The 19,619-nt window shown below is 39.8% G+C and overlaps 1 protein-coding gene across 5 annotated transcripts in view; it reads left to right on the forward strand.

The window, feature by feature from the left end:
- Nucleotides 1-19,619, forward strand: part of vps13a (vacuolar protein sorting 13 homolog A) — a 46,690-nt gene that overhangs the window by 16,607 nt on the left and 10,464 nt on the right. For 4 of the 5 annotated variants that reach the window (XM_012918019.3, XM_012918020.3, XM_014414433.3 and 1 more), the window contains exons 39-62: nt 1,051-1,235; nt 1,391-1,534; nt 2,316-2,525; nt 2,623-2,766; nt 2,856-2,957; nt 3,058-3,210; nt 3,298-3,556; nt 3,824-3,984; nt 8,566-8,669; nt 8,819-9,131; nt 11,375-11,511; nt 11,689-11,983; nt 12,101-12,205; nt 12,650-12,796; nt 13,100-13,231; nt 13,405-13,538; nt 14,359-14,427; nt 16,435-16,567; nt 17,424-17,481; nt 17,741-17,912; nt 18,514-18,667; nt 18,850-18,996; nt 19,143-19,224; nt 19,325-19,394. In XM_012918019.3, the coding sequence (XP_012773473.3) occupies nt 1,051-1,235; nt 1,391-1,534; nt 2,316-2,525; nt 2,623-2,766; nt 2,856-2,957; nt 3,058-3,210; nt 3,298-3,556; nt 3,824-3,984; nt 8,566-8,669; nt 8,819-9,131; nt 11,375-11,511; nt 11,689-11,983; nt 12,101-12,205; nt 12,650-12,796; nt 13,100-13,231; nt 13,405-13,538; nt 14,359-14,427; nt 16,435-16,567; nt 17,424-17,481; nt 17,741-17,912; nt 18,514-18,667; nt 18,850-18,996; nt 19,143-19,224; nt 19,325-19,394 (3,610 nt within the window). The remainder of the gene's footprint in view (nt 1-1,050; nt 1,236-1,390; nt 1,535-2,315; nt 2,526-2,622; nt 2,767-2,855; nt 2,958-3,057; nt 3,211-3,297; nt 3,557-3,823; nt 3,985-8,565; nt 8,670-8,818; nt 9,132-11,374; nt 11,512-11,688; nt 11,984-12,100; nt 12,206-12,649; nt 12,797-13,099; nt 13,232-13,404; nt 13,539-14,358; nt 14,428-16,434; nt 16,568-17,423; nt 17,482-17,740; nt 17,913-18,513; nt 18,668-18,849; nt 18,997-19,142; nt 19,225-19,324; nt 19,395-19,619) is intronic. The other variant, XM_012918021.3, reaches the window with a different exon arrangement.

Consider the following 19,619-nt stretch of genomic DNA (forward strand, 5'->3'; position numbering starts at 1 on the left):
GGTCCGTGGCGCAAAAAAGGTTGGAGACCGCTGATTAAGAGGACCCGAGGGAAGCTCGGAAAGCTAAGCAGAAGTTATTTGGAGAGTGACTGCCGTTGGTTGAAAAGAGAGTTTAAAAAAAAAAACTTCAGTGGTGTTGCACACTATTTTATATTATTTTTTTAAAGTCATTGTTAACCCTTTAAAGCCGGTCAGAGCTGCACGCTCCGTTTTGCGTAACTATTGTTAAATCCCTGTAGAACCTGGACCGTGTAAGCTAGCGCAATAATTTGTTTTGCATATGAAACCGGAGGAGTTGTACTTACATCTTATGCCATCAGCTTGTCCTCGGTCACGGTTTCGTTCCACATATAGCTTTGCAAAAATTGCATAAAAAGCGCTTGCAGGAACAAAAACATAATATTCCAGAAACACGCTTTGCCGTTCCTATCAGCTGTTCGTAACACTTCCCACAGTGAAATGATGCACATGCTGTTTTCTTTGCAAATTTGCATCATAGGATTGTTTTTTGTTTTTCCTGCAGTATATAAAAATTGCTGTATCTCCAAAATAAAACTATGAAGACACTCAAAATAAATTTCCTGTGGTGGGAAACTATTTTTTGCAACTTTATTGTATTTAAAGTTTTGAGGGATAAACCTCTTAAATTTCTCCAAGTAGAAATATATGTAAACAAAACAAAAGCGATTTTCAATTTTTTTTGTAGTTTATTGCACTTTTTTGCAATTTATGTAATTACTATGGACTTAATGCATACATATTATTAAAATATGGGCTATAACAGTTGTATTGATGTATAGCAACTTGAAATGCTCCCACAAATGGCACTACAGCATGTAAAAAAAATAATATAAGCTCTGGTGGACTTGGTTCTATAGTAGGTCTTAAAGGGTTAAATAAATATCGTCAAATAACCGTGATCTCAATTTCAGTGAAAATAATCGTGATTATCATTTTTGCCATAATCGAGCAGCCCTATTATCAAGTTAAACTGGCGTATTCTAATTATTTAACGTGAAGTTTTACTCTAATGCTCTCTGTGCCTCCCAGCTACAGCTACAGCCACGGTAACAAAGACTGAAATGAATGTTGTGGTGCGAAACCCAGAGATTGTATTTGTAGCTGACCTGACTCGTGATGACGCCCCAGCTCTGGTGATGACCACATATTGTGAACTAGTAATGAAAAATGGTGGTGAAGGATCACGGACGACTGCTGTTATCAAGGACCTCAAGGTTTATATTTGGAATGTATTGTGGTAGTCACAATTGCATGTTCAAAGAATTCAAAATTATGTATCCAGAGGAAAATGTTAATATTCCTTAACACATATTTAAAATTAAATATGATTAGGTTGGGTTTTTTTTTAAACTGATCACTTTTGTTGTAGGTTGTTGCCTGTCCATTCTTAAGACAAAAGAGGAGAAACAATGTGACTACAGTGCTTCAGCCATGTCAGGTGTACTTCAAAAGTACTCAGTCTCCAACCTCCCCTCAGGCTATGGAGGTCACCATCAACGCTCTCTCACTTAAGGTATTTGTTTTGTTAATATTACATGTGGCCGCATATTTTGTTCTTCAAATTGAAATGATTGTGTTTTTGTTGCAGTTCCAGCTTCTTTGTTGTTAGCAAATGAAAGCCTTTTTTTTTTAAATTTGAACTTTTTGGGGTTAAACCACTGCCTTGTATGCATGCTTAATTAAATGAGACAGAAAGTCAATCCCTACATCTGGTTACAGCAGTGTGTTACCTTGGAAATACAGTTTTTTGATAAAAAAACGTTTCAGACTTTTGTTTCCTTGTACTGGATATAATAAGGGGGCATATTATTGTTGCTCTAACAGGACTGTATCTGCACGTGTTGATAAAAATTGTATCAAATGAAAGCAAATTTTAAAAGCAAGAAATTTATTTCTGTCGGGCAGAAACGCTTAACTTTAAGTAGCTTGCCCTACTACGCAGTCATTAGTTAAATATCTGGCGTAGCAACATGTCTCAACATCCAGTATGGGCTAGCTAGCTTAATTCTCAATAGACAGGAGTGTTTAGCTAACTTCTCCATCACTGGCGCAAGCTGGGTTTTTTTTTTGTTTTGTTTTGTTTTTTCCGCCTAATCCTGAACCTAAGTCTTCATCATAGGCCACAATGTCATGCCACTTAGCCATACAGCAATGTGTTTGGTGTGATTTGTCATTCCTGTAGGACCTGATTGACTTGGCTGCTGTTGCTGCTTGCCACGTCTTGTTTACTCTGAGAGCCAGGCTTATGCAAGTAACCTTAAGTTTTATCTCCCATGTGTCTGACTCATGCACAGGTATCTCCAGTCATAATCAACACCGTGATTACTATCCAGTCAGCACTCACTCCAACAGCAGAGACCCCTGAGAAGCTGGACAGCCCTGTTGCTGTGAACCTGTGGGATAAGCAGAGTTGGAAGGAGCTCAAACTCTGGTTCCTAGAAGAAGATGACGATGAAGACACCAAATTAGTGACCTGCTTAATACCACAGGGAGAGTCCCTAAAGGTAATTATTAGCATTTTGGCTGAAATTATAATATGGTAAAGCTGACTGTATGCTGCCATATAATAACTTATGATTTGAATTTGCAAAATAATTGCAGGTGAACATCAGCTCAATCTGTGTGACTCTGGAGGCTGGAGTGGGACATCGCACCATCCCCATGCTTCTGGCAAAGTCCTCCTTCAAGGGAGATGTGGAGAACTGGTCCACGCTCATTAACTTATACAGTCAGCTTACCCTAGAGGTAACACAAACCAATAGACATGTGGTTCTTTTAATAAATTGTCTGCTGTTCATAATTTTTTTCTATTTAGTAATGCATTTTATTTTTAGGTTCACTATTATAATGAAGTGATGGGAGTGTGGGAGCCACTGCTGGAGCCCTTAGAAGATGAGACAAGAGATGGTTTCAGACCATGGGTGCTGAAACTGAAGGTACTCATGTATACTTGCATTCTGCATGTATATAGCATTCTTAAAAATAATACTTAAAAATACACATGGTGTGTCTAATACTTTACTGTCCTCTAACCAGATGAAAAAGAAACCTGTGAAGTACACAGAAATGTCAGATGAAGTGGATTCCAATATCCCAGACTACAAGACAGTCATTGTCATCGACAGTAAAGATCAGCTCAACATCACACTTTCCAAATGTGGACTGGCTATGCTGAGTAACCTGGGCACTGTAAGAAGTCTTTCAAAGGCTTGACAGAAAATACCTGTCTAGAGGTGTGTATTGATGTGTGATATGCATGTTTTTGTCCTTCTCCAGGCATTTGCTGAAGCTGCCAAACAGACAGCAGAGTGTTTTCAAAAGGATGAAGCTCCATTTGTAGTCAAAAACCGTCTTGGCCTACCAGTTTCTGTGCGCCACAGTGAGATGTTTTGTCCTGTTGGACAGCAGAGTATCGCTAACACTGTGAAGCTGCAGAATGGCGAATCCCTCGGAATGGACTATTCAACCACAACAGACACTGATCATTTCTCAGCAATGACCTCTTTGAGTGGAAAAGACTATTACATACAGCCTAGTGAGTTATACTTTACTATCACGGTTATGCTGAAAACAGACAGCTATGATATATCTACAGTTATCTCCAACTACACAAAGATAAAACATAAAAATATATGTTTTATGTGTTTTCTTTAAATTTTCTAATTAGCTATTGCTCTATTCTCTAAGAGTATATCTGACGGTGTTTGTTATTATTGTTGTTGTTGTTGTTGTCAGTCACCAAATTTTAAACTTCATGCCAGTCAGAAAGAGCCTGTACGTTCTATTTTCTTTCTTTTTCCAGCTCCAGATGGTCACACCTCAGCCAGTGTGATCCCTTTGATCAAAGTGGGCCGTGGAATGTACAGTGTAATGCACAACAACTCAGGAGTCACTCGTTTCCTGGTCTGTCAGATTTCCTCTGTAGAAGGCAGCAAGTACATCAAGATCCGCTCTCCTTTCCAGGTATGTAGGATGATCGTTCCCATCATGTGTATATCATCCCGTGTAATTACAGTGAGCTGTCTCTCAAATTACATTAATTACAAACTCAGTGTAATTAAAGTTACCTTTTTATATAAAAGTCATTTAAAAAAACGTTATTTTCAAAATGCACTCCAGCTTTTTGTTTGGGGGTAGCTGCTGCTGATATCCATGTTAATAAACATTTTATTAGGTACACCATGCTAGTACCAGGTTGGTCCCTCTGTTTCACTTCATAAATACCTTAATATTGGAACAGATTCAACAAGGTGCTCGAAAGAGTCCTCTAAAATTTTGGTCCATATTGTTTGAGATGATTTGAACTTTGGACATGGCACATTATCCTGGTGGAACTTGCACCCAGTATGGTCTTCTGGTGCTGTGGCCCATCTACTTCAAGGTTTAGCGTGGCTGCATTTAGAGATGCTGTTTGCATATCTTACCTGTATCAAGTTGTCTGAGCTACTGTTGCCTTAAAGCAGTCTGACCATTCTCCTCTGACCTCTGACATCAACAAGGCACCTTTGCCCAGGGAACTTTCTTTTCCACACCTCATCTGTAAACCCTGGAGATGGCTGTGTGGGCCATATATATATATATATATATATATATATATATATATATATATATATATATATATATATATATATATATATATATATATAGCTGTGAGAGCAGTCCCCCGTAGCCGGTTACCAAGATTACGTGAAGTACCCTCAGAAGGTCTGCTAGATGATGTTAATGCAGCACTACGGGCAATACCTACAACCACGATTACCGACACTAACAAGCTGATCTACAATACGGCAGCAGTGATCAGTGAGATGCTTGGCTACAAGTTGAACAGCCACAAGGGGCAGTACCCTCCATGGAGAAGGAGGCTAGAGGGCAAGATCAAAGTAGCACGGAGGGAGGTTAGCCAACTAACGGAGTTGCAGAAAGGTGCGACAAATAAGGTGCCTAAGAAATACAGCAAGTTGTCCATACCTGAGGCCTTGGAAACTGCCAAGCAAAGACTCACAGCCTTGGCCAGCCGCTTGAGGAGGTACACCAGAGAGATAGAAGGCAGGAGAATAAACCAGCTGTTCTCCACAGAACCAGCAAAGGTGTACTCTCAGTGGCAAGGGAACAATAAGAGAACAGCACCACCAAGGCTGGAGACGGAGCAATACTGGAAGAGCATATGGGAGAAGGATGCAACCCATAACGGCAATGCTCAGTGGCTAGAGGATCTGAGGGCAGACCACAGCGACCTCCCTGAACAGGGTCCAGTAACCATCACAGTGGCAGATATCCAAGAAAGGGTCTCCAGTATGAAGAGTTGGACAGCACCAGGGCCCGACATGGTTCACGCCTACTGGCTGAAGAAGCTGACTGCACTCCACGAGCGTCTGGCAGCACAAATGAACCAGCTGCTAGTTAACGAAAGACACCCGGAATGGCTAACTGAAGGCCGGACGGTCCTGATCCCCAAGGACCCCAAGAAGGGACCGGTCCCCTCCAACTACCGACCAATAACCTGCCTCAGTACTACATGGAAGCTCCTGTCAGGCATCATATCGGCTAAGATGAACAGGCACATGGGTCAATACATGAGCGGGACACAGAAAGGAATTGGCAAGAATACCAGAGGTGCAAAACACCAGCTACTGGTAGACAGAACAATCAGCCGAGACTGCAAGACCAGACTGACCAACCTGTGCACTGCCTGGATTGATTACAAGAAGGCCTATGACTCAATGCCCCACAGCTGGATACTGGAATGCCTAGAATTGTACAAGATCAATGGGACCCTAAGAGCCTTCATCAGGAACTCAATGGGGATGTGGCGTACAACACTAGAGGCCAACTCCAAGCCCATAGCACAAGTTACCATCAAGTGCGGGATCTACCAAGGAGATGCTCTGTCCCCACTGCTGTTCTGCATAGGCCTGAACCCCCTCAGTGAGATCATTAACAAGACTGGCTACGGATACCGACTACGGAACGGAGCAGTTGTCAGCCACCTCCTGTACATGGATGACATCAAGCTGTATGCCAAGAGTGAACGAGACATCGATTCACTGATCCACACTACCAGGCTATACAGCAATGACATTGGAATGTCGTTCGGACTGGAGAAGTGTAGTCGGATGGTAACAAAGAGAGGGAAGGTAGTCAGAACTGAGGGGATTGAACTACCAGAAGGCAACATTGCAGACATAGAGGACAGTTACAAGTACCTGGGGATCCCGCAGGCAAATGGGAACCATGAAGAGGCCGCTAGAAAGGCTGCAACCACCAAGTACCTGCAGAGGGTCAGGCAAGTCCTGAGGAGTCAGCTGAATGGTAAGAACAAGATCCGGGCCATCAACACATACGCCCTGCCCGTGATCAGGTACCCTGCTGGGGTAATAAGCTGGCCAAAGGAGGAGATAGAAGCCACTGACATAAAGACAAGAAAGCTCCTGACCATGCATGGAGGGTTTCACCCCAAGTCCAGCACCCTGAGGCTGTACGCTAAGCGGAAGGAAGGGGGCCGGGGACTGGTGAGTGTCAGCACCACAGTCCAGGATGAGACAAGGAACATCCAAGAATACATTGGGAAGATGGCCCCAACTGACCAAGTGCTCAGTGAATACCTCAGGCAGCAGAAACCCAAGAAAGAGGAGGGAGACGAGGAACCATCATGGAAGGACAGGCCCCTGCACGGTATGTACCACCGGCAGATAGAGGAGGTGGCTGATATCCAGAAATCCTACCAGTGGCTGGACAAAGCTGGACTGAAAGACAGCACAGAGGCACTAATCATGGCAGCACAAGAACAAGCTCTGAGTACAAGATCCATAGAGGCTGGGGTCTATCACACCAGGCAAGACCCCAGGTGCAGGCTGTGTAAAGATGCCCCAGAGACTATCCAGCACATAACAGCAGGGTGCAAGATGCTAGCAGGCAAGGCATACATGGAACGCCATAACCAAGTGGCCGGCATAGTGTACAGGAACATCTGTGCCGAGTATAACCTAGAAGTCCCGAGGTCAAAATGGGAGATGCCCCCAAGGGTGGTGGAGAATGACCGAGCTAAGATCCTGTGGGACTTCCAGATACAGACGGACAAAATGGTGGTGGCTAACCAACCGGACATAGTGGTGGTAGACAAACAGAAGAAGACGGCCGTAGTGATCGATGTAGCGGTTCCCAATGACAGCAATATCAGGAAGAAGGAACACGAGAAGCTGGAGAAATACCAAGGGCTCAGAGAAGAGCTCGAGAGGATGTGGAGGGTGAAGGTAACGGTGGTCCCCGTGGTAATCGGAGCACTAGGTGCGGTGACTCCCAAGCTAGGCGAGTGGCTCCAGCAGATCCCGGGAAAAACATCGGAGATCTCTGTCCAGAAGAGCGCAGTCCTGGGAACAGCTAAGATACTGCGCAGGACCCTCAAGCTCCCAGGCCTCTGGTAGAGGACCCGAGCTTGAAGGATAAACCGCCCGCAGGGGCGTGCTGGGTGTTTTTTTTATATATATATATATATATATATATATATATATATATATATATATAGAGATATATATATATATAGAGATATATATATATATAGAGATATAGATATAGAGATATAGATAGATATATATATATATATATATATATATATATATATATATATATATATATATATATATATATATATATATATATAGAGAGATATAGATATATATATATATATATATATATATATATATATATATATATATATATATATATATATATATAGAGAGATATAGATATATATATAGATATATATATATATATATATATATATATATATATATAGAGAGAGATATATATAGATATATATATATATATATATATATATATATAGAGAGATATAGATATATATATAGATATATATATATATATATAGAGATATAGATAGATATATATATATATATATAGAGATATAGATATATATATATATATATATAGAGATATAAATATAATCTTGTTCTGGTCAAGTTCAGTGGTTTTGATTTTTTTTGTCTGTCTCTTCCTCTTACTGTCCTTTTACCAATGTCAGAAATGACTTTGAAACTCTGCTTTGAAGGCCAAAAAACCTTGTTATTATTTAGTTGCATTAAGGGCCCCCCCACTCCTTTCTTTTTGTATTTTGTTTAGACCCTGTACTGCTCTCTGAAGGGAGTGGCATATATTGTGTTAGAGTTTAGAATTGCACCCTCAGAGATCAATGTTCCAGACACTCAACTATCCTTTATTTAATCATTAAATGTAATTTATGACATTTTTGAACAATTTAGTGGCTCCACAGTGAAGTCTTTGTCTCTTAGTTTTTCACTATCAAGCGAAAGATCCTCTTTTCAATCCCGGGAGGAGACACAAATGCCTTTGGGGTTGCATCAGGAAGCATATTCAGTTTAGAAATCTCCTAAATTAAGCCTAGGAAGCTACCCACTGTGGGAACTCCCAATAAGTAGCTTTTAGTATATAAGCCAATATGCCCAGATAGATCTCTCAGATTAAGTTCAAGTGTCAGTAACCAGTAATTTGTTTTTGTTTTTTACTACGCAGCTCATCAATCATTTCTCAATACCATTCAACGTTTTTGAAGGACCAACCCTTTTGGGTACTGCCCTCCCTGCCGAGGAGTTCTGTGTGCCTCTGGACTCGTATAGGTAGGAGCAAATGCTTAAATTGGCCCACATATTTACGCACACAACTTAACTCACTCACTCTCTGTTTTATGTTTCCAGATCTTTTCTGTTTCTGTTCAACAACAAAAAACAATAACCTCTAACCTTTACTGCCCTTACCCTCCAAACAGGTCTGAGCTGAGCCTTCAGCCAGTAATAGAGAGCACAGATGATAGTCAGGGTGAGCAGTATGATTGCTCAGAAGGCTTCAGTTACGAGGACATTAACAACCTGGAGCCTGAGAAACGCCTACAGCAAATCTGCCGTCGCCGTGGAAACCAAGGTGGTGTGATGACCATCAACATTGTGCCATTAAAAGATGCAGTGACATGCAAGGAGACCGGAGATGTTGGGGAGAATTTTGACGTGCCCTTCGTGCTTCACTTGTGGCCTTCCATCCTGCTACGCAACCTTCTGCCTTACACCATCACCTACAGTCTAAAGGTAGGATGCATGTAATAATCTGTACTCAGCTAGTCCATTAAACGTTGAAAAGTAACATACAAAGTGGGTTTATGTGAGTAAATGTTCAATAAAATAATAGTGTGTGTATTTTACAGCTGTATTTGCTCTGTTTAAAAGTGGGAAGTGTTCTTTGTTATGTAATGCTACCATAGGACCTCAGTCAGAGACCAGCACATTCACATTACTTAGGCATATGTGGATAATACTGCTTTATGTGTTGGATGTTTGTACTTTTATCATTAGTTTTTTTTAAAGCAGGGATTGCTCTGCATGACTTTACTTAATTTTGTAACTGTTTAAACATTAAGGCAGACCTTCCCAAAGTGTGGGGCCCGCCCCTTAGGGGGGGCGCAGAGCCATTGCAGGGGGGGCGCGGTATGGGGCGCCTACACAAACGCAAAGCAGGAGATGAAGCATAGCTGAATATGTTTCCAAACCAACTTCATTCTAAGCCAAAGACTAGAAAATATGGTGAAGCATATCTTCCCTTTGGTTTCACCTGCATAAGTGCCGAGGTAGGTCTCCCCTGCAGAATTGGTTTTCCCTGCGTCAGGAGCAGCGCTGGGCTGTTTAAATCATGGACAAACAGAATCCCACATTCTTGATTTTTAGTTCACAAACACTTCTCATAATGACTAACTACTCCTGGCATTTTGGAGATGTTAGCTCTTTATGCAGTAAAGTTACTGAGGGATACAAATAACATCAGGCTGATCCTGCCAGGATTTATTCCCTGGTTCAAATCACGGACAAACAGTATCCCACAGCTGTTTATGTTTTTAAACCCATTTTGCACAGAGAGGCATTTTTGGAAAAATGTATTGATAGCAATGTTGAATATTAAAACACATAAAATAAAACTACACGTAAAATAATTACACCGTGACGCCTCTGCCTTTCTAAATGGAGGGACAGTAACTGCGTGTGTATGTAAGCGTGTAAAACCTGCAGATTGTCAGATTAACAGTATTTTGTCTCTATCTGCCATTCTGCTATTCATCTCATGTAAACAATAACGTCGCGCACAGCGTGACGTGAATAAAGGCACATACCTTTGACGTTGCATGACGAACTCTGTATTCCTCGTCCACACGTAAACGCAAAAAAGGAGTTTTAAAAAAATCTCAGTTTTCGGTGATTCGAAACGCCGTTTACGTGTGGACGAAACAGCTGCGTGTTCAAAAATACCCGTGTAGGTGTGGACGTAGCATAACAGAGTAAGTAGTTTATTTTATTACTACCTGTAATTTATAAGATAAGATAAGATAAGATAGAACTTTATTAATCCCTCGGGTGGGTTCCTCTGGGAAATTCGACTTCCAAAAAAAGCACAGCAACGACCAAAGTTACAGTTACAGAACTGTTATATATATACACACACACACACACACACACACACACACACACACACACACACACATATATATAAATACAGAGACAAATATAAATAAAATATACAAAGGGGATAAATAGAATAAATAGGAATAAAAAATAAAAATACAAGTGAATTGCACATTTCAAGTTATTGCAGATTACTTGTATTTGCTTAATTGTTTTCTAAATGTTTGAGGTGTGAAATAAACCGCAATGAAGCAAAATATGGGTGTGTGTGGTTGGAGGGTGTGTTTGTGCGTGTGCGTGCGCGAACATTTTTCTTGTAAAACAAGGGGGGGCCTAGCAAAAAAAGTTTGGGAACCACTGCATTAAGGTACTGAACCACTGGGACCACTGTGTACAACAGCAAATATCTAGTATGTATTTAACACCTCATTTGTAGACTTCTGTAACATTAAGCTGCAGAAGACTAGTTATATATGACATTTTCAGCTTCCTACATGGTAACTTGAAGTAAATATATTCATTCCATTAATCCAAAATAGGAAAAAAATCTGTTGACTCTATGCAGCAAAAAAACCCAAAAAACAAGCAATAGTTAATAAACCTAGTTTTGTCCAATGCTGGCATTTCTGTTTAGAAATTTTAACTGAAAGATAAGAAAATTCACTCACATTTAGATATTTAAAATGTCTCATTTTATACTTGGAAAAAAATATAGCAAAAATGTGTAATATGGAACTCTGTTATCTTAATTTAAGTAACTGGGGACTTTTTTTTTTCCAACCATTGTATTTTCTTTACAAGTTGGCATGAACTGAAAGCAGCAAGGTAGAAGTTTCAAATGCAGAGACACCTTTTGTTTTCTTCATCCTGTTGCTCAACAGAACAGTGGAATCTCTGCACCTGAGGCTACTTTGGACCCTGGTCACTCTGCTCAGCTTCACACTGGAGTCATCAACCAGTCAAGTCTTGATCTTCGCTTGATTGAGTACTTGGCTCAGGATTGGTCTTCTGTATATAGGTGTGACTTAATCTCTTTTTTTTGTTATTGACACATTTTTTCTATTTATTGTATGCTGATCTTAAATAACATGACAAAAAAATTCTGATGCATAGTTATATTTATAGGAGAGACATGCAGTCTCCATTAAATTGTTTCACATTTCTGATACAAACAAACAATTATTGTCTTGTACAGACTCAACAGTGATCAGGAAGAGATCACCTTCATTGTGTTCAAGTCTCTAAGAGAGGATGCAGACGAAGATGGAGATGCAGTGGAGAGGAAGAGGGCTGAGCTGGATATAGCAGTTCATGTTAAATATGATCTGGGGCAGATGGTGGTTGCTATCCATTCACCGTACTGGATGATAAATAAGACGGACAGGTTGTTGCAGTACAAGGCTGATGACATTCACCGCAAACATCCCATGGACTACAAGATGCCGTTGCTCTTTTCATTCAAGCCTCGGTACTTCTTGCGAAACAATAAGGTATTTATTTTAAGTCAGTCTTACTGAAAGCTCTTTAAAAGAAACATGTTTGATTATTGTTCACAGTGGTCCCAGTGGTTCAGTACATTTATTAGATTAAATTATTTCCTCCCCCAGGTTCGTCTTATGATCTCAGAAAGTGAACTATCTGATGAATTCTCTCTGGACACAGTTGGGAGCCACGGGGATGTGAAATGCAAAGGCAGATTCAAAGATTATCTGGTAAGATTTGAAATTTTATCTCTTTATATAAAAATGTGAAAAAAATATGTAAAGGAAGAGGTTGGCGAAGAAAAAGTGGGATAGTCAGGGATTGGCTCTGAGCCGCTTCTTGTTTGCACTGGAGATGGACAGGTTGACAGATGAGGTCAGGCAGGAGTTGGCGTGGACTGTGATGTTTGCAGATGGCATTTTGATCTACAATGAGAGTAGGGAAGAGGTGGAAGCATGCTATGGAGAGAAGAGGAATGATAGTCAGTGGGAGAAAGACCAAATCCATTTGTATGGATGAGAGGAAGGCAGGTGGAATGGTGAAAATGTTGAGAGGGAAAGTAGATGAGGGATAGGGTGAGATGGAGGCAGAGGATCCAAAGAGGCAGGTGTATTGGATATGTACTTTTTTTGTATTCATGTAATATGTCTGTCTTATTCTCTGTCTTATTTCAGGTCGGTGTGAAGATCGATGCAAGCAGTTTCAGTCTGACCCGCATTGTGACCTTTGTGCCCTTCTACATGCTGGTCAACAGAACTAAGCACAGTGTGTTCATATGCGAAGACGGGCAAGAAACTTGGACTGAGGCAAAACCAGAAGAGGTCAGAGCCTGTTCAGATTTTTCTCTTTTTGAACAATGCAGGTTAAGGTCTTGGTTTTGGTTTGAGTATATCATAGACACAAGATCCTGGGTATTCTTACATTTAACTTTATAAATAGGTGTGATGTAACAACTGAACATGTGTGCTTATTGATTTCTATAAATTTAATGTGACTAAAGGTTTCTTGTGCATAAAAATGCTTTATTTAAAGATCATGTCTTGATAAAGTTTTAAAATGTATTTACCTACTGATAATCTGACAAGAAGCATTTAGCATATTGTTTTTTTTTTCCTCACATTTAGTCAGCCATCCCTTTCTGGCCTGAGAGTGACACTAAGAAGCTTAAAATTAAAGTAGAAGCTTCCTTATCGCCTCCAGTGACTATCGACTTCAAACGACCAGAGAACTGCTTATTGCTACATCTGGACAACAAAGTAAGCAGAAATGCACATAGTTAATAATATTTGTGTGTGCATATAAGTTTGTTTTTGTTTGTTTGTTTGTTTGTTTTTTTACATAATGTGTAATTGAGGTGATTAACATGATTTTCACACACATGCCTTTTTGTATTACGGCTTTCAGACTGTTGCTTGTTTCTTTTGTGTAGGCGGGTGGGATTATAGTAGACATGAATCTGTCGGAACACTCGGCCACTATTCAATTTTCTGACTACCATGATGGCGCAGCCCCTTTCCTCATCATCAACCACACTAAAAATCAGACTCTTCAGTTCCATCAGAGGTGAGAGAACCAAGGGGCACAGTTAAAAGGAAATATAGAAAATGTTTTAGGTTTGTTTTTTTTTTAGGTTTCACTAACAGCAATTGTTTGCAGAAAAGTTGGTGTTTTCCATTCAGACCATTTGCAACCATAACAGCTTACTAGTGAACAAAGCAATCACAACGTGGGTATTTGTTGAGCACTATCTTTGCAACTGATTTCACTCAGCTACAGCCAAAAACCTCCATCAACCATTTGTCAACCGGTTGTCCTTAGCAACTAGGGGTTGCCAGAGGGTTGCAAACTGGCCTCTAGGCCCCTGTCACTGAGGTTTAAACTGTTTTTATGAAATTCTGTTTCCTAGGGACTTTCAGTGTTTAGTTAAAGTGTTTTTTTAAAAAAAAATATTCTGTCATACTGTTTGTTAGCATTAGTGTAGATCTTTGGTGTTGTCTGTAACTGTGTTTTTGAAATACTTTCAAAATGCAAAATGTTTCTTTTCAGTTAGTTTTTTGTGTGTGCCACATTCACCCTAATATTAGGTGCTCTATCCAGAAGTAGGATATTTTTGTGGCAAATGTACTTATAAAACCTTTTCTTAGTGTTCTAGTTATTTCTGTGTCTTGTTTTTATCCGTTTTATGAACAGCAGCCATTAATTTTACAGGTTTCGTCACGCAAAACATTTCCATTTCCATGTTTTATTGACATGTGTCTTTGCATATTTGTTGAGTAACAATATTGTTCTTCTGTTCCAGTTGCCTCAAACAGTTAAGTTAATAATAATTGCCTGTGATTATTTTTGCTGATAGCAGTTTGTTTGTGTGTTGTGGGTCATGCAGTGTCCGGACAGAATCCTCGTGGGTGGCTGACGAGATACTTGACCTCTCCTTCTCAGTGGAGGAGGACAGGTAGAAAATATGAAAAAGGGAAACTCCTCTGACAAACTCTGAACTCAAAATAAAGATAGAAATGAGGAACAGGAATTACAAAAGAGAACCATCAGTGTAGTTACATTGTCATCACCAGAGAAAAGTTATTTCCTATAGGAAGTAATCAGTCTAGTAAACTTTGACAAAGGTAAAAGAAAAACAATTTAAACACACATCAGTACATTTGGTTATTTAAACTGCACTATGAGTAACGCATGGGTGGTTTCATATTAGCTCCCACAGGATCATCTAAGCTTTGCCTAAAAAAATCCAGTGGAAAGAGTTTAGCAAAACCTCAAGTCTGTCATTAGTTAAAAAAATAGAAGAAGGTAGGGGTGTTTTTAGACATTTTTCTAACATCATTTTTTGAAGGCTAGATTTAAAATGCCATCGTCTAGAAAAATAATTGAGCTAGGTCTTTGAAAAATTTCGGACTCATTATCTGGTACCGTGGCTCTTTGCATGTTGACTTGTAGGAGCATAGCTCAGGTTAACATAGAATGATGAATACCTGATGTTCCAAAAATATTTAGGTGTCTGATCTCTGGCAGCAGATTTCGAGACCTATAGAAACCACAGTTTTGTAGGTGTGGGACTTCAAATTTCTTTATAGCTTCTCTTATACAATTCACATAAGTAAGTAAAACAGTGGGTATATAAAAAAATGAAAGAGGGAATGTGGGCGAAGCCAAGAGGAAGGATCAAGTATATCACGAAGATGTCTCCAATCATTAACCAGAGTTAACTAAATATGCAAACGATGCAGCAGCTAATCATGGTTTGTTCTCGATGTTACATTAATGGTTCATTTGAGTGCAGAGTGTGGTCAGATGGATGAGTGTAGATAAACCGAAGTATAAAAAAGATCCTTTGAGCTCTGATTCTAGTTTGCCTCTGTACTCTGCTCCCTTAACTAAAGTTATATTAGTTGTATTTAGGAATCACTGTACTTTCAATATTTCCTTTTAGTGTATATCATGGCCTACTTCTGCCATATTCAAACTCTGTTTTTTAAGTACAGTGGAACCCCGACTTACGAAATTAATTCGTTCCCAAGGGTAAGTCGTAGGTCAAAAATTTTCGTAAGTCGAAGCACCCATTGCGCCTTTTGAGTGAGGCGATGCTGAACGATAGGCTAATTGCTAACTAGAACAACAATACGTCATTCAAGTGGAACAGCGAAGCGCAAGTACAGAAGCCAAGGGGTTGTCACATGATTCGGAAGGCATTGTGGGCATTGTAGGCTCAGCCAATCAGAGCCAGCAGATTTCGTGACACGGGCAGAAATATTGCCGTTCAGTGCCTTCGTAACTTGAATTTTTCGTGGAACGGGGTATTCGTAAGTCGGGGTTCCACTGTACATAACATAATGCCACTGACTGTCACAGTTTCAGTTTTCTATTTATAAAAGACCTACACCATTACCCAGTTATTTTTTTTACTGATCTACCGGAAATTTACACAGATCTAAAGGAGCAGAATACAAATCTTAAGCCATTTACTCAGTGTTGCTTTCATCTGTGTTATGATCTTATAGAAAAATGTGAATGCTGCTGACTGGATGGGATTCCTCCAAAGGAATCACACCACCTGCTTCTTCCTGTAGTGCTGTCGACTAGTGCTTTTTATACCCTTTTGTAGATTCCAGCTTTGCCACTTCTTCCTTCAGTCTTCATTTTATGATCCATTGAATATTTGTTTCAGAATCCTCACTAATATGTGAACGTGCATATTTGAGCCTTTTATTTCCAGGAATTTGGGGACCTCTGGGTGACATATTTCTGTCTTTTGATGAAAATTGCTGCTGCAGGCTGAGAGACAACTCAGAGAAAATGATTGCTGGCATGGTCCTTGATTGTGGTGGAGGGGCTCTGTTGTATTTTCAAAGTCAATAATTGTTTTGCTTTGTTTCATTTTTGGTAGCTTTAACTCATGTTGCTGATACATACGGCATGTGTCTGTCTTGGTGGGTTTGTGTACATGCAGCTCTCAGAAAAAGGCGGAGCATGAGGAGCTGGAGGCTGGGAAAGCTGTGTACTACACCTGGACTGAGCCCACTGGGTCACGAGCGCTCTCCTGGAAATGCAGCACTTACTCTGGGACACTAAAGAGTGAAGAGGTACTGCACGTGTCAGAATAATAACTGTCTGAATAATAATGTTTATCAGTAATCCTTTTTTCCCCCAAAAACAAATATCTTACATTTCCCAAATAAAATCAGTTTCTGCTGAACGTATTTTTTAAAAAAAGCAGTATTTGCTGTCTTAGGTATAAATTTGATTAGGCTGGCTTTACTTTAAGATTTGCATATTAAAAGTCTATCATAGGTTCATTCATAAATGAAATCCTGAGGGGGAAAAAAGGCTGTACTGTTTGCGAAAGCAGGTAATTATGAGCTTACTGAATGTGAACCTGCTGGTTTTTAGATACCCTGTGACTGCTGAGACTTTTTGCACCTATTCATGTACTTCACACCTTACAGTAACCCGTGAATATATATAGATAATAAAAAGTAGTAAAGTAGTATCACCTTTGCAAATTCATTGTTAATAACTGTAAATATGTTATTGGTGGTGATGAATCGTTCATAAATTTGATTACCTTTAGTTTAAAACTGTATAGATACAGATCATGTAAATCTGGATCATCCATCCATCCATCTTCTTCCGCTTTATCCGGGGCCGGGTCCCGGGGGCAGCAGCCTAAGCAGAGAAGCCCAGACCTCCCTCTCCCCAGCCACCTCCTCCAGCTTATCCGGGGGAATACCAAGGCGTTCCCAGGCCAGCCGAGAGATATAATCTCTCCAGCGTGTCCTGGTTCTGCCCCGGGGCCTCCTCCTGGTGGGACATGCCTGGAACACCTCGCCCAGGAGGCATCCATGTCAGATGGCCGAACCACCTCAGCTGGCTCCTTTCGATGGAAGAGTATCTAAATAAAGATTAAAGATACTGAAGTTTATACGCTTTGTCTTTTAGGACCTGCGAGAGGACGTAAACAAGGAGGGCAAACTTTTTGTGATTTCCTTTTATGAAGGTAAAGTTGAATGATCTAAAATCTGCCAGTGCTTAATTGTTGCCATATTGTAGTAATATAATCTCTAGAACTGTTAAAAAAAAATATATATATTAAAAAACACAGTTTTCTGGCAGGATGTTGGCGTTATGAACTGCAAGTCTGACTCATTTCTAAGGTTTTATTTATCCCTGATTCATTTTGTAATGGTAATGAACAACAACTTTCCTTTGGGTTACAAAAGAAATGTGTGTTATTTATTTTAGTTATCTGTTCTAAGGTCTCCAGCGTGTTGTGCTGTTCACTGAGGAGCGACGGGTCTTCAAGATGCTCTGTGACAATGAGAAGGTGCAGGTTGCTCAACAGGAAATCATCCTGACACTACGGCATGTGGGCCTATCGCTGGTGAACAACAGCACCAACCAAGAGGTTGCCTTCATTGGGATCACAAGGTGCTGCACTTTTGTGTTTGCTTAATAAATAGTTAAAGTAGAATTAAAGTAAACTCTAATTTGCAGGTGCCATGTAGCCCATCTGTTTCAAGCCTTGTTCTGCACTCAGAAATGTTCATCTGCAGATCTTGGTTAAATCAAGTGCTTATTGGAGTTATTCCTGCCTTTTTATGAGGTGGAAGGAGTCGATCATTCTGCTCCTGCCTCTGGGATTAACAAGACATTTTATATTTTCAGTTGTTTTTTGTTTTGTTTGTTTTTTCAAGACCATTCTCTGAAAAACCTAGAGATGGTTTCGTGGGAAAGTCCAAGTAGATCAGCAGTGTGTCACCATCTGACAACAATAATCACTTAAATCCTGTGTTTTTTATTTTGATGCTAGGTGTGAAATGCAGTAAGTCGTTATGACCATCTCTACACTCCTAAAATTTATTTATTTATTTTTTTTAAAAGCGCCTTTTGATGTACACATTAGATAGCTGGTTTAACGAGCAGTTCAACAGGTGTACCTAACAAAGTGAGTGTATAAATTTTTATCTATAAATTATGTTTTCTTGCTTAACTAATCTGAGACTTTCATCTCTTTCCTCTTTTATTTAAGCTCTGATGTTGTGTGGGAATTCAAACCTAAGAAGAAGAGTCGATGGAAGCCTCTGACCATTAAAGAAGCTGAAATTATGGAGGACAAGTTCAAAGACTACCAGGAATCTGGGGCCGTAGACAAGGCAATTTTCGATCTGGAAAACGGCTTTCAGGTTAAATATTGCAATTAGTTTTATTCTGTCATATGAAAATGGTGGATAAAAGCAAATGAAAATAGTTGGTTTTAGATTATCCACATAGCATGTAAACTCGTTCATAAAACTGGATTTGAAATTGCACATGATAATGGGATAATTATCATTACTGTTGAATTTTTTTTGTCATTGTCTCCCAGGTGTTCTTTAATCCCACTGGCCAGGACATGCAGATAATGAAGCCATGTGATGCTCCTCTTAGGAGGCACTTCTTGCCGGGTGTGAAGGTGGAGTACAGCATTTCACCACGACAGAGCGCCTATCGTATCCAAGTTCACCGGATACAGGTGAAAAAATTTTATTCAATTTACAATAATTATTGAAAAAGAAGATCAAGCAAGTTAGCTAAAGGCTTTTCTTAATTGCCTTTTCGTAGCTGTGTAGCTCTGTTTGGTCTGTGCACTAAACAGACCTGTGTCCTTTCCTTCTACAGATCCAGAATCAGCTACCTGGGGCCATCTTCCCTTACGTTTTTTACCCCGTGAAACTGCCAAAGTCTGTCGCCATGGAGACAGGTCTGTTAATGCAGGTTTTTTGTTATCTGTTTATTTACAATAATAGACTATTTTAGCTCTTTCGTCTTTATTATCATACTCTATACATATTTTTCCACAGAACCCAAACCTCTAACTGATATCAGCATTGTTACCCGAGCAGCGGGGCACTCTGACATCTCACGCATCAAGTAATTGTTTTTCTTTTCTCACTGTCTCCTCAAATTATGTTTTTCTAGCTGATATTCATTGTTATTGTATATGGAGGCCAGGATCATGATCTACCTGGTAGATTATGATCTACCAGACAAATAAATGTATTATTTGTCCTTTTTAAGACCAATAATATATTTGGGTGAGCTGAAATCTTACAATTCTCTGTTAACCGAAAGTTTAACTCCTGAAATTTGCTCTCA

This window comes from Maylandia zebra, linkage group LG12 (genome assembly GCF_041146795.1).
Source record: "Maylandia zebra isolate NMK-2024a linkage group LG12, Mzebra_GT3a, whole genome shotgun sequence".
Classification (NCBI taxonomy): domain Eukaryota; kingdom Metazoa; phylum Chordata; class Actinopteri; order Cichliformes; family Cichlidae; genus Maylandia; species Maylandia zebra.